This window comes from Oncorhynchus mykiss, chromosome 18, assembly GCF_057628025.1.
Source record: "Oncorhynchus mykiss isolate SJ-2025 chromosome 18, ASM5762802v1, whole genome shotgun sequence".
NCBI classification, from domain to species: Eukaryota; Metazoa; Chordata; class Actinopteri; order Salmoniformes; family Salmonidae; genus Oncorhynchus; species Oncorhynchus mykiss.
Genome location: NC_143039.1, coordinates 20631108 through 20642206, shown reverse-complemented (window position 1 = coordinate 20642206; position 11099 = coordinate 20631108). Strand labels below are relative to the sequence as shown.

The window sequence follows — 11099 nt, the reverse complement described above, 5'->3', positions numbered from 1 at the left end:
TAATCCTGTGTTATTCTAAGGCTCGCCCGCTAGTTGGCAGTGTTCACAGAACCTCAGGTCATTTCTTGGGGCTGTGACCTGCTTCCCTCCACTCGTTAACCACCTGTGACGGCAAACAGGAAATCTCAAACATTTATCAACCAGATTTTCACTGGAAAACAGCTATTTCTATCACTTTTAAGAAGGCGAGAATGGAGGAATTTTCTGGTGAAGAGGTACTGAATATGCTACCAACTATTTCGTTCGTCTCTTGAGTATGAAATCCAGAATGTAGATAGATAGCTAACTGGCTGGCACAACAACGCCTGTTAGCTAGCCGAGTTATCTTCTTAGCTAGCCAAATAGCCATACAATTACAGTGGAAAAGACAACTAGCTAGATACTGTTTAAAGTTTAAACTACCTAGACGATCTCTGCGTTACAGCATTTACCTAACTCCCTTGATATTACTGCATTTCAGTTTTAGTCCTAGAGTTTTGACCATTCTAACTGCAGTGAAAGGTGTGATGAGTTGAGATGCCAGTGCAAGTCTGACACATCATTGTTTCTAGGGCTCTTTCAACTCTGAAGAGGCCAGTAACTCCGTGAAAGAGGTAACAACTAACGTTATCTATTGATTCAGCATCAATACGTTTGGATAACCAAATGGGAATATGGATATTTAAGATGGATTTTGAAATATAGATTTAGCTAGCTATTACTAAGTGTAAATTTACAGTGAGGTATCATGTGAAACAGTATCCAGTCTCGCAGTCTGTTTGTCCCCTGGTTACTCAAGACAAACACTCATATCCCCAGTATAGACGTGACTCTGAATACAGCACTGTTCACATCAGGTCCCATGCTCCCCACATGCCTAAAGGGGCCAGCCTTCTCAGATGTGTGTGTGTGTCTGTGTGTCTGTGTCCAAACTGTCTGTCTTGCAGTGTATTCAGAGTATCATTGGAGAAGAGAGCTACAGACAGGACACGGTGAACCAGTGGACAGCCAAGATTGTGGAGCAAGCCCTCACCCTGATGGTCAAACAGACTAAGTCATACAAGTACATTGGTATGGCTGCCTTCATCTCCTATTGAACACAGACTTGTTAATTTTGCTGTAAATCCAGCATGCAAACTTATTGTATGGTACCAATGGTGGGAAAACATGTGAAAAAACACAATTGCTTACTGATATTTTGTTAACGATGATCATAATTTGACCCCTGCCTGTTCCTCTCTCTACAGTTAGCTGTGCTGTCATGCAGAAGAGTGGTGCTGGTCTCCACACAGCTAACTCCTGCTACTGGGACACTGTTACTGATGGTAAAATAACATCCACCACTGCTCAGTTCAAAGGGTTTCCTAGTTACAAATTCTTACACCAGATAATGATATTTAACCAAAGATTTTTGGTATCTATTACTGGGAGTACTGTTTGGTAGCACAGAGAATTTTCAACCAACCTTAACTTGGCGATACTTCATTCTTGATTCAGCCAAACATGTATATTATGAAATGTCCAGTGGCAGGTGGTGTTTTAATTTAGTAAATGCGCCGTTATTCAAAAAAACAAGTTTAACTTCATGAAGTAATCATCAATGTGTATGCCGCTATCTTGTCTATCTCAAATCTTCTTTCATTCAACAAAACAGGTGTCATCATGACATGCGGCGCTTTGGGGTGGAACCACATGTCTCTTCACTAAACCAGCCCTCCCCAGCTGCCTAGGAAACACTGCTTATCAAACTGACTCATGCACTGTCTGTTCCTTTCTCTCAGGGAGCTGCACAGTGAAATGGGAGAACCGCACCATGTACTGTGTGGTCAGTGTGTTTGCTGTGGCCTTAACCCCCTAGACCAGGACCAACCCTGATACTGCTTATAGAAGGTGCCATGCTTCACCCATCCTGCAGGGGAGGTATTCAGTAATCAGTAGCTCACTGTACATTCTATGCTGAATGGGACAAGCAGCGATACGGCTATAGATGTGGTAAAGGGGTCAATGGAACTCGACCAAAACAATGGAAATGCGTGTAGGAAAGATCCCGACTCTCCTAATTGCCCTCCAGAAAAATGTGGTTATTTGACAAGACATGTTCATGTCATCAAGAGTCACATTTTTAATGTCACATGCACAAGTACAGTGAAATGCCTTTATTGCAAACTCAAAACCCAACAATGTAATACTAGAAGAAGAAACGACTGACGACCACCACTGACTTCTGTATGCTAGCTATGCTACCAGCTTATAGGAATGGGAGTTAGCATTTAGCGGTCACTTCTTCTAAACCTGAAAAGGGACAACTTCTAAATGTTATGCAGTGAAAACAGCCAAATATATCCAAATCGAACTTTAGTAACCACATTGTGGGCCCGTTACAATACATCAATCATGACGGATTTGACAAATATCTACTTTGTTAGATCAGATTTGTTGAATGTGCCCCGATCCTGCGTCCTTCAATCCCCACGGTCTGCGTTCCATTGACCTATTTACTGCATCTAGTGAAATGCTCTGGATGGGTTGAAATGCTGTCTACCCCGAAGACACTTTATTCATTGACTTTAAATGCATCCGTTGAAATCTTCCTATTATGACAGCTTGGCTTCAAAGCTGCTACCTTACGATACCAATGTTCCAACTATGTTGGCTTTACTTATAATGAATAAGTCATTATTTTGGTGGGTGCTTATATTAGTCCTGTTGTCCCACTTCCTTGGTATAGGGTGAGGAAAAGCAGTGTTTATTATGTACATTATTTTACATCACAGATCAGATCAACTTGCTTTAGGAAATGCTATGTAAACCGATCACAGGATAGTGTATACAGACACGATTTCAAGTTGCAATCATTGTTTTAAACAAATGAAGAATAAAAGAACAAGTTCCATAGAAATGGTAATATGCCTGTAATTTTGTGGGGTGGAAGGTGCCATCAATAGACTGTAGGACCCATAGCTGAATGTCATTAAACGTTCAAATTAAACCTTTTTATGATGTCTGTGTATAACTTATATCAAGCAGCACAAATACAACACCATGCAGATCCATAGGTATTTAACAACTCTAGCCAAGGGTTATCACAATACTTTATGCAGTCTAGTTGATCAGCCACACGATGCACGACTTTTCCTCACCAGCACTTTAGGTTTATTTGACTGACCTCAGTAAAAAGAGACGCTGAACTCCCACATGAACACACATAGGACTGACTCAGTGTCTGTGTGTTCACTGGTAGCTGAAATGTATCACTCACTTGGCCAGCCTACAGAAACACTCAGCTGCTATTGAGTCCAGCAGGAGAAGCTGCAGCTGGGATAACTAGAGTATCACATCCCAAACAGCTTTTTGTTGCTGCTCATTTTCATTTTAGACAAACGTTTGCTGTACCTACACACTGAAGAAAGCTGCAAAGGCAAAATGTCTGGTAGACTATCCCTGGTGCAGTGAAAATAAAATGTTTTTTTTAAATGAAGTAAGCTTTATGCATATTATTTTGCTTATACAAACGTGTAAATACAACACCAGAAACAGGAGGAAGTGGAACTAGAGAGTTTTGACACTAGAGTTTCTGTGTTTGCATGTTGTATTGCAGAACAAGAATAACGTTCTGGCCTCTGTGGTAAATGCGGGTAGGTTTGGGAATTTCTTCACAGATTTGTGCAAGAAACCCATTGTGAAATGTCACTGAGGAGGGGTGTGGAAGGTCATGATCATTAGAACAGTGAAGTTTACTTCCATTTTTGTTGCTATGATCTGATAAACTGTTGTGTGAGATAAGGGCACTTAAGTTTAAAAAAAAAAAAAGTGATTCACCCAAAGAATCCATATAAAAAAACATTAATTGTTTATGTTGGGGATAACAACAACAGTTTAGGAATGTGAAACGGCTTACAAGCCAGAGGATACTCTGGGTCTGAGCAATATTGAAAGCTAACTTTGATAAAGTAGGAATAATTGGTACTCTTGGAGGGGTGTTGGGGTCTCAGAAGTTTTCCTTGTTGAAGATGAACTTGACACCAGCCTCAGAGTGAGACAGGCACTGCTTCTCCAAGACGTCAGCCAGCTGGGTGGGACCGCACAGGAACACTCCTACTTTTTTCCTGGACACACACACATTAATTACGAATAGTCCACAAGTTGTGAACTATACATGTAACACATTTTACAATTTGAGTACATCTAACTCGTGTGTCTCTCTGGACTATGCCATTTCTGTTGGCTGTAATTTGGATTAGAAGAGGCTGAAAGGCACTCACTCTGGATGCTTTGTCCCAATAGTAGTAAACTCATTGTCCCAGTTAGGTTTCCCATACAGAGTCTTCTGCTTCAGCCCTGTGATAGGGTCATTCTCTGCCTCATGGTGAACTCTGAAGTGAGCAGCCTTTTGTAAAAAAAAAAATTAAAAAAAAACGTTTTTAGTTTAATTTTGTGATTATTCATTGTCCCACTCTCATCTATGGGCAATAGTTATTCAGTTTGAGACAACGCAGATTTTTTAGCTTTCATCCTTGTACATACAACATAAATATGTGTGTGTTAGTGCTGTGTATCTGTACATCGGAGTGTCTTTTGAGTTTAAGAAAATGTTAGTTCTCTTCAGTATTACTCTGAAAAGCAGGGGCACAACAACGGGGGGAGGTCCACATTCTGAAATTGGATTTTTGTCCCCCCAGTTTTATAATTGGAATGTGATACAAAATGTGGCAAAGGTGTGCTTTAGGACCATGCGTTTTTTCTGACTGGATATATATACATTTTTTAAAGATGTGTCCCCCCCCCCCCCCCCCCCCCCGCTTCTAAAACCAAAGTTGCGCCCCTGCTGAAAAGTGTGGTGTGCTGACCTCGGTCTCTTTCCAGCGGGTCAGGTAGATGTTGTAGCTGAGGAAGTCCACCATGCCTTTCTCTGTCATCTGTCCCTCCAGAGACTGCAGCAGGTCAGCAAACCACTCAAACGCCTGGGTCTCAGGACACAGCCAATAGAAGTAGATCTGGCATCGAGGAGATGGAAGAAAGATTGTCCGTTTCACATATTGGACAAAACAAAGATCTGAGGAAGGCCTTGAGGCCGCAGCGTGAAGCTTAATAAAGAGCAGTGATACTATCAAGAGCAGTGATACTATCAAGAGCAGTGATACTATCAAGAGCAGTGATACTATCAAGAGCAGTGATACTATCAAGAGCAGTGATACTATCAAGAGCAGTGTGCGGGTTTCTCCTTTTTCCTCATCTTATTCAACTGTTACCGTGCACCTGCAACAAAGATAGCTCAGATGTGCGACTGCCCTTTTGAATTTTGAATCACAAATTGGACATATAACAAGAAGTAATGAGCAGCCTAAAAGAACGATGTAAACGTTGAAAATAAATGAACATTGCACTCATAGCAGTGAGATTGTCTCTCACTTCATGAAATTAAATAGAAAAGCAGATCACAATGGAATGAAGAACATTTTAGTTGAAACATTGGTGGAATGAAATGGGGAAGTACCCTACACTGCAATTTAGAAAGACAATAAACCAGACAGACAGAGCCCCTCTCTCACCTTCTTGGTGAAAACGTTCTGGTTCTCCTGGATGTGTTTGTACCACACTGACTTGAGGACGGAGGCGAAGGGGGTGACCCCGATGCCAGCACCCACCAGCATGACCACCTCATAGCCAAACACGTCCTCACTGGCCGTACCAAACGGGCCATCTATCGCCATTCTGCATCCAAGGAGAGAGTTACAGTCATATAACAGTTTAATAGTCTTCTAATGACATTTATATGATAAACACATGAAAGAATCTAATATACTGGATACTTTCTGGTTAAACAATTACACAATGTTGCGATTATTGTAATGTACCACTGCTGAAAACCACGTTTCCTCTCTTGTGGCACTTCCCCTCACCGTTATTTCACAGTAAAAAGAAAACACTACAACCCCATCGTCACGTTCTAAATGACAGCCCACTAACTACACTACGATGTCAACTAGGGACATGAAGTGCAGAAATAGCAGTACAAAAACCTAATTGACATTCAACCTAATGGATATTTAACCGAAGATTAGTTAAGGGGACGGGGTCGTAGAAAATGTTAGCTCTGCATTCAAGCACGTACTTGGGCAGTTTCCATGCCTCCTGGGTCTCGTTCTTGTCCCCCCCGCAGGCCTCGTACAGGCCCTGGGTCCAGTCGCCCACGATACGGATGTGGACGCTGAAGTGATCCTCCTCGGGGGCGGAGGTGAGGGTGAAGGGATGCCACTCCAGCTGGGAGACGCAGGGACACTGCATGAAGACGTACTGGCCGACCTCCATCCTGAAACCCTTCCTCTTCATCTGGAGCTCCAGGGTCTTGGACGGGTGCATCACCACCTGGAGAGGAGAAGGATGGGAGAAAAACAAGATGGAGGCCAAAAGAGACAACTAACTGTTGGATGAGTAGACGTGAACTGCATAGTGCATGATTCTGGTTCTTGGCCAGGGCTGCCTTCTAACAAGGACGACTGTCTCAATCACACTGGCTTTAAATCTAAAAGAAATTGTCCGTTAGAGAAATTGCCTGTTGGGAGTGTACAAGCTGTCTTGAAGGACAGTACTGACCTTGGTGATGACCACCTTCTGTTGGGAGCGGTAGAATCGGACCAGTCTCTCACACACATACAAGATCATAGGCCCCACCACCCACTTCCATGTCTGAAGAGGAAACCGACAGAAAAAATGTTCTTTACAAAAAAGAAGCAGCACACTTAAGTCATGTAAAAAAAAAAACGAGCCGTCATAGCTCACCATAGGAGGGTTCCCAGCAAACTCTGGCTTAGGGCAGAAGGTCCCGTTCTTTCCCCATGACTCAAACTGATCTGCACACTGCGATGGCTTGTTCTCCAGGAGACTTGTAGCGGTCTGCCCTCGGACAATTCGCCTGTGGCAAACCGTTTTAGAGAGATTTAAAATAAAACGGTAGGGCTTTACCTGCAGGTATAATGCTTTTATTACTTGTTATAAGCATGTATGAACCCTTTTAATATCTTAAAATGAGGCTAATAATATGTTATGTCTCTGTAGGTAAATGTTCAACTGACTCAAACGGGGTAATATGGAGAAACAATGAATGTGCACACATTTTAACTGACTCACCCAAAGCCGTGGAAGACGAGTCCGATGAAGAAGATGATGAAGAGGTGATGGGTGTACCAGAAAACCTCGAAGTATGACCTGCGGATGACCTCCATGGATGATGTAATGATGAGGATGAGGGCCAAGGTGATGACCACGCCCGTTAACCCCGCGATGGTAGTGAACATCACTATGGTTGGGTTCTGACCCAATCAGAGAAGGGGGATTTCAGAGTAATGCAGTCATGTTGTTGCCTCGGAGGGAATGTGGAGGCTGTGTTTGGGACTATCTGCTCAACCTATTTAGGGAAGTCGGTAATGTTCAGAAATGCTTCCTTCTGACTTAGCATAATGAACTTGCTTTAATATTACAAGAAGTGGGACATTTGCTGACCATTTTACGATCTGTTTTAGTCATATATTATGTCTCTCTGTTCAGAGGAGGCAGCCAATGAGTAATGAAGGAGTCATAGTGTGTTATGGGCTGAAAAACATAGAAATACATTATCATTCTATTCATTCTATTTCTATGCTGGGAGATTCCTCTCTGTCATAATCTGCTATCAATTGTCAACATTATGTCCTTGGTCAGAACTGACCTCTTGACATAGCTACATTAAATACAGAATACTCTGTAACACTTTATGCATTCCTAAAGCCTTTATAGCACTACATAAGACATTAGAACGTGTCCTAGGCAGTTATAAACATAATGAACACAGTGTCCTAGGCAGTTATAAACATAATGAACACAGTGTCCTAGGCAGTGACAGACATAATGAACAATGTGTCCTCGGCAGTCATAGACATAATGAACAATGTGTCCTCGGCAGTTATAATCATAATGAACACAGTGACCTAGGCAGTCATAGACATAATGAACACAGTGTCCTAGGTAGTCATAGACATAATGAACACAGTGTCCTAGGCAGTTATAAACATAATGAACACAGTGTCCTAGGCAGTGACAGACATAATGAACAATGTGTCCTCGGCAGTCATAGACATAATGAACACAGTGTCCTAGGCAGTGACAGACATAATGAACAGTGTCCTAGGTAGTCATAGACATAATGAACACAGTGTCCTAGGCAGTTATAAACATAATGAACACAGTGTCCTAGGCAGTTATAAACATAATGAACACAGTGTCCTAGGTAGTCATAGACATAATGAACAATGAAAATCTGTAGCTAATAGAATACTCACGGTCTGGTCAGTCCTGATGGGGTTTAGGTAGGAGGCATTGTCTCCGGTGCCAATCTGGGACAGCACAAAGGGCAGAGAGCTGCTGTTCCTGTACAGCTGGGCTCCCATGAACCACTCAAAGTTAAACAGGTGGGCGATGATGTGGACCGCTAGGCAAGGACAAAGGCAAAGTAAAGATTACAATCTGTACAGAGACATCTGTTTGATGAACAATGAAGACGAATGAAGACAATCAAAGGCAAATGTAAAGCAAACTAAGTGAGTGAGTAGGGTACCTGTGTGAAATGCTATCATGTAAGCTACCAGCTTGTGAAAGGTGATGTTTCTGTCCAGTTGTCGAGCAGCTGTGCGACTGCAACACTGAACGTGTAGGAAAAGTTAGAAAAAATGTGATACAGCTATTATTTATAGATGACTACCCACACAGATTTGAATTAAATAGGGTCGGGGTGTGTCTGTGTTACCTGAATGGAGCCGCGCAGGAAGGACAGAAGGTTCCGGCAGACTGGCAGCAGAATAAGCATACAGTTAAAGTTGAGACAGGCTGCAGGAGCCCTGGCCCAGGAGAGGGCATCCTGAGGGGAGTGATAGTAGGGTTAGATAGAGAGGGGGAGAGGGAGAGGAAGTGGGAATAATTCGTCGAACACCACCATTTTTACAGTTTGAATCTGTTTTGTTTTTCTTCTGGTTACTGGTTTCAATTGAAAGGGGCCCTCAGGGACTGAGCAGGAGTGAGAGGGGCGCAGAGTAAAGTACAGACTCAGTTTCACTTCTGGTCATTGCTACTTTTAGTTTAGCCACCTGGGCTTCCTGTGAGGAACACGTAGTCAGTCATTCACACAGCTGTAACCACAGAGTAAAGATATCACATCAACTTGTGATTCCTCTTTTGTTTCAATCTCTGTCAGACAAGAGGGGTTAGGCATAATATGGACTACACATATTCAATATGAATGACCTACTAACTGTACAATATACATGTAAATATAAAATCAAATAAGGATGAAGGTCTACGTGTTAAATATGTAATACAGCAGGCCCTGCTGACAGATGACAACAGTTGGCCAGAGGCCAGCACTTCATATTTGGTTCTGGGTTGCCAAGATGTCTAATACACTAAGAGCAGAGTATGAAATCTTAAACTGACCTCCATTTCTTAAATAGAAAATCTAAGGACTTTGGTTCTCAAACTTACCCCAAGAAGGACCCGTGTGTAGAACCATCTCTCAGTCAGGAAGTTCATGTAGAACTGGACAAACAGGTAAGCGTTGATTCCCAGCCATACCAGCTAAAACAGACCCAATTCACCTGGTTAGATCAGTAGGACATTACACCCCAAAACAGAAATGTGGAGTAATTATAGAATTTAATTTGACAGACTTACAATGACAAAGACCGAAAGTCCCTCGTTGGCAGCAAAGTTGCCCATGGTGAAATTATGATTGAGTGTGTGTGTGTGTGTGTGTGAGAGAGAGAGACAGAGAGAGAGTGGAAAGTGGAAGGGGGACAGTGATGTGCTGAGTTATATAGACTAGAGACCAGGACATGTGGTTTCCACCACTACCCCTGTGAGTGAGGGTGCATCTCAATAGTCTAATGCTGCTTCCTCTTTTCTTCTCAACTTCCTCATCTGCACTGATCTGAAAATAAAGCAAAGGTGAAAGCAACATGGTGATTACCTTCATCAGGTATTTGCTTTAACCTGTCCAACTCTATCCAACGACATATATGCAGACCCACTGGGCACAGACGTCAATTCAACATCTATTCCACTTTGGTTCATTGAAATGACATGGAAACAGCGTTGATTCAACCAGTGTGTGCCTAGTAGGGATGAAGGAAAGGAGGAAAGGAAAGGAAGCCACTTCAGTATGAGATGCACCCGTACTGCATGCTATTTCATTAGGGAAGTACATGTAGCAACCTCTTTTGTCATCCCCAGGTATTGCACCATGACAGTATTTTATTTCTTTATTTGACCATCGGCTGGACCGCTTTCTCTTCCAAAAGGAAGTCATCTCTCCATGGCGACACAGTGACTTTTATGCAGCAGAAGTGAATGATTTCCACAGGAGAAGTGAAATCTCTAATCAACTTGTATGTAGTTTTTCATTAAAAAAAACAAGTATATATTTAAATGCGTATGTAATGTATGTAAATATATAAAATATGAAAGACAAACTAAACCTATATCAGATAATGATGTCTAGTCATTATGCTTAACTAGTTTGATTGCATTGCTTTTTCAGTCAGACTAAGTGAAAATATCATGAAATATTAAGTATTCCAAAGAAGTAGTCCACAAATGGTGAGATGTTGATCTAACTCAAGCAGACAACAACCCTGTGAGAGCCCCGTATGACCACAAGAGGTCGCTATACCACATCAGTTTTTCAATGGACTTATCCTACTCTCACAAGTACATGTTCTTGATTCATTTGGACAAGACGTTAAAAAGGAATGGTCAAAGTAGACCTAATTCATTTCACAATTTAAAAGTGTGAATGACTGATGCAAAATTAGATCATCCAATGTCTGTGAATTGATACCTCTCTCTGCAAAACCCCTGTAGAATTGTCTACTGCGCGTGTCCTAGTAAGATATAGTACATTGACTTAATGTGATTCTACAGATTGATGAAAGGGAAATGGAGGACGGACAGAAAATCATTCATCATCATCTCTTTGCCTTTGAAACCTCAATGTAGTTGGAGCCAGTCACACTGTGAGTCACTTAACAGACTGTCATTAGACTAATTTACAGTAACCCCACTTCTATGAGTTGTTACCTGACTGTATTCTTATA

At 42.0% G+C, this 11099-nt stretch overlaps 2 protein-coding genes across 3 annotated transcripts; one reads left to right on the top strand and one right to left on the bottom strand.

The window, feature by feature from the left end:
* Nucleotides 1-28: 28 nt before the first annotated feature.
* LOC110495504 (dynein light chain Tctex-type 3) lies at nucleotides 29-2972 on the top strand. The gene is made up of 5 exons (XM_021570798.3): nucleotides 29-215; nucleotides 552-593; nucleotides 927-1050; nucleotides 1227-1304; nucleotides 1761-2972. The coding sequence occupies exons 1-5, from the start codon at nucleotides 192-194 to the stop codon at nucleotides 1835-1837; spliced, it is 345 nt and encodes a 114-aa protein (XP_021426473.2). The 5' UTR covers nucleotides 29-191; the 3' UTR covers nucleotides 1838-2972.
* gp91phox (NADPH oxidase 1) lies at nucleotides 2082-9723 on the bottom strand. 2 transcript variants are annotated; one of them, NM_001171859.1, is given in 13 exon segments: nucleotides 3968-4085; nucleotides 4242-4366; nucleotides 4827-4973; nucleotides 5529-5691; nucleotides 6092-6345; nucleotides 6574-6666; nucleotides 6760-6892; nucleotides 7108-7289; nucleotides 8295-8443; nucleotides 8570-8654; nucleotides 8759-8869; nucleotides 9490-9582; nucleotides 9679-9723. In NM_001171859.1, coding segments are annotated over 13 exon segments (1698 nt in total).
* Nucleotides 9724-11099: the final 1376 nt, after the last annotated feature.

Bases quoted from the DNA above. Each gene is read 5' to 3' on its own strand.
- LOC110495504 (XM_021570798.3), top strand. From the start codon at position 192: ATGGAGGAATTTTCTGGTGAAGAG. The intron at 1,051-1,226 runs GTATGGCTGCCT...CTCTCTCTACAG, and splicing joins TAAGTCATACAAGTACATTG to TTAGCTGTGCTGTCATGCAG. The intron at 1,305-1,760 runs GTAAAATAACAT...CCTTTCTCTCAG, and splicing joins CTGGGACACTGTTACTGATG to GGAGCTGCACAGTGAAATGG.
- gp91phox (XM_090206633.1), bottom strand. From the start codon at position 7,274: ATGTTCACTACCATCGCGGGGTTAACGGGCGTGGTCATCACCTTGGCC. The intron at 6,893-7,107 runs GTGAGTCAGTTA...GGTTTGCCACAG, and splicing joins CTCGTCTTCCACGGCTTTGG to GCGAATTGTCCGAGGGCAGA. The intron at 4,086-4,241 runs GTGAGTGCCTTT...GTGTGTGTCCAG, and splicing joins ATTGGGACAAAGCATCCAGA to GAAAAAAGTAGGAGTGTTCC.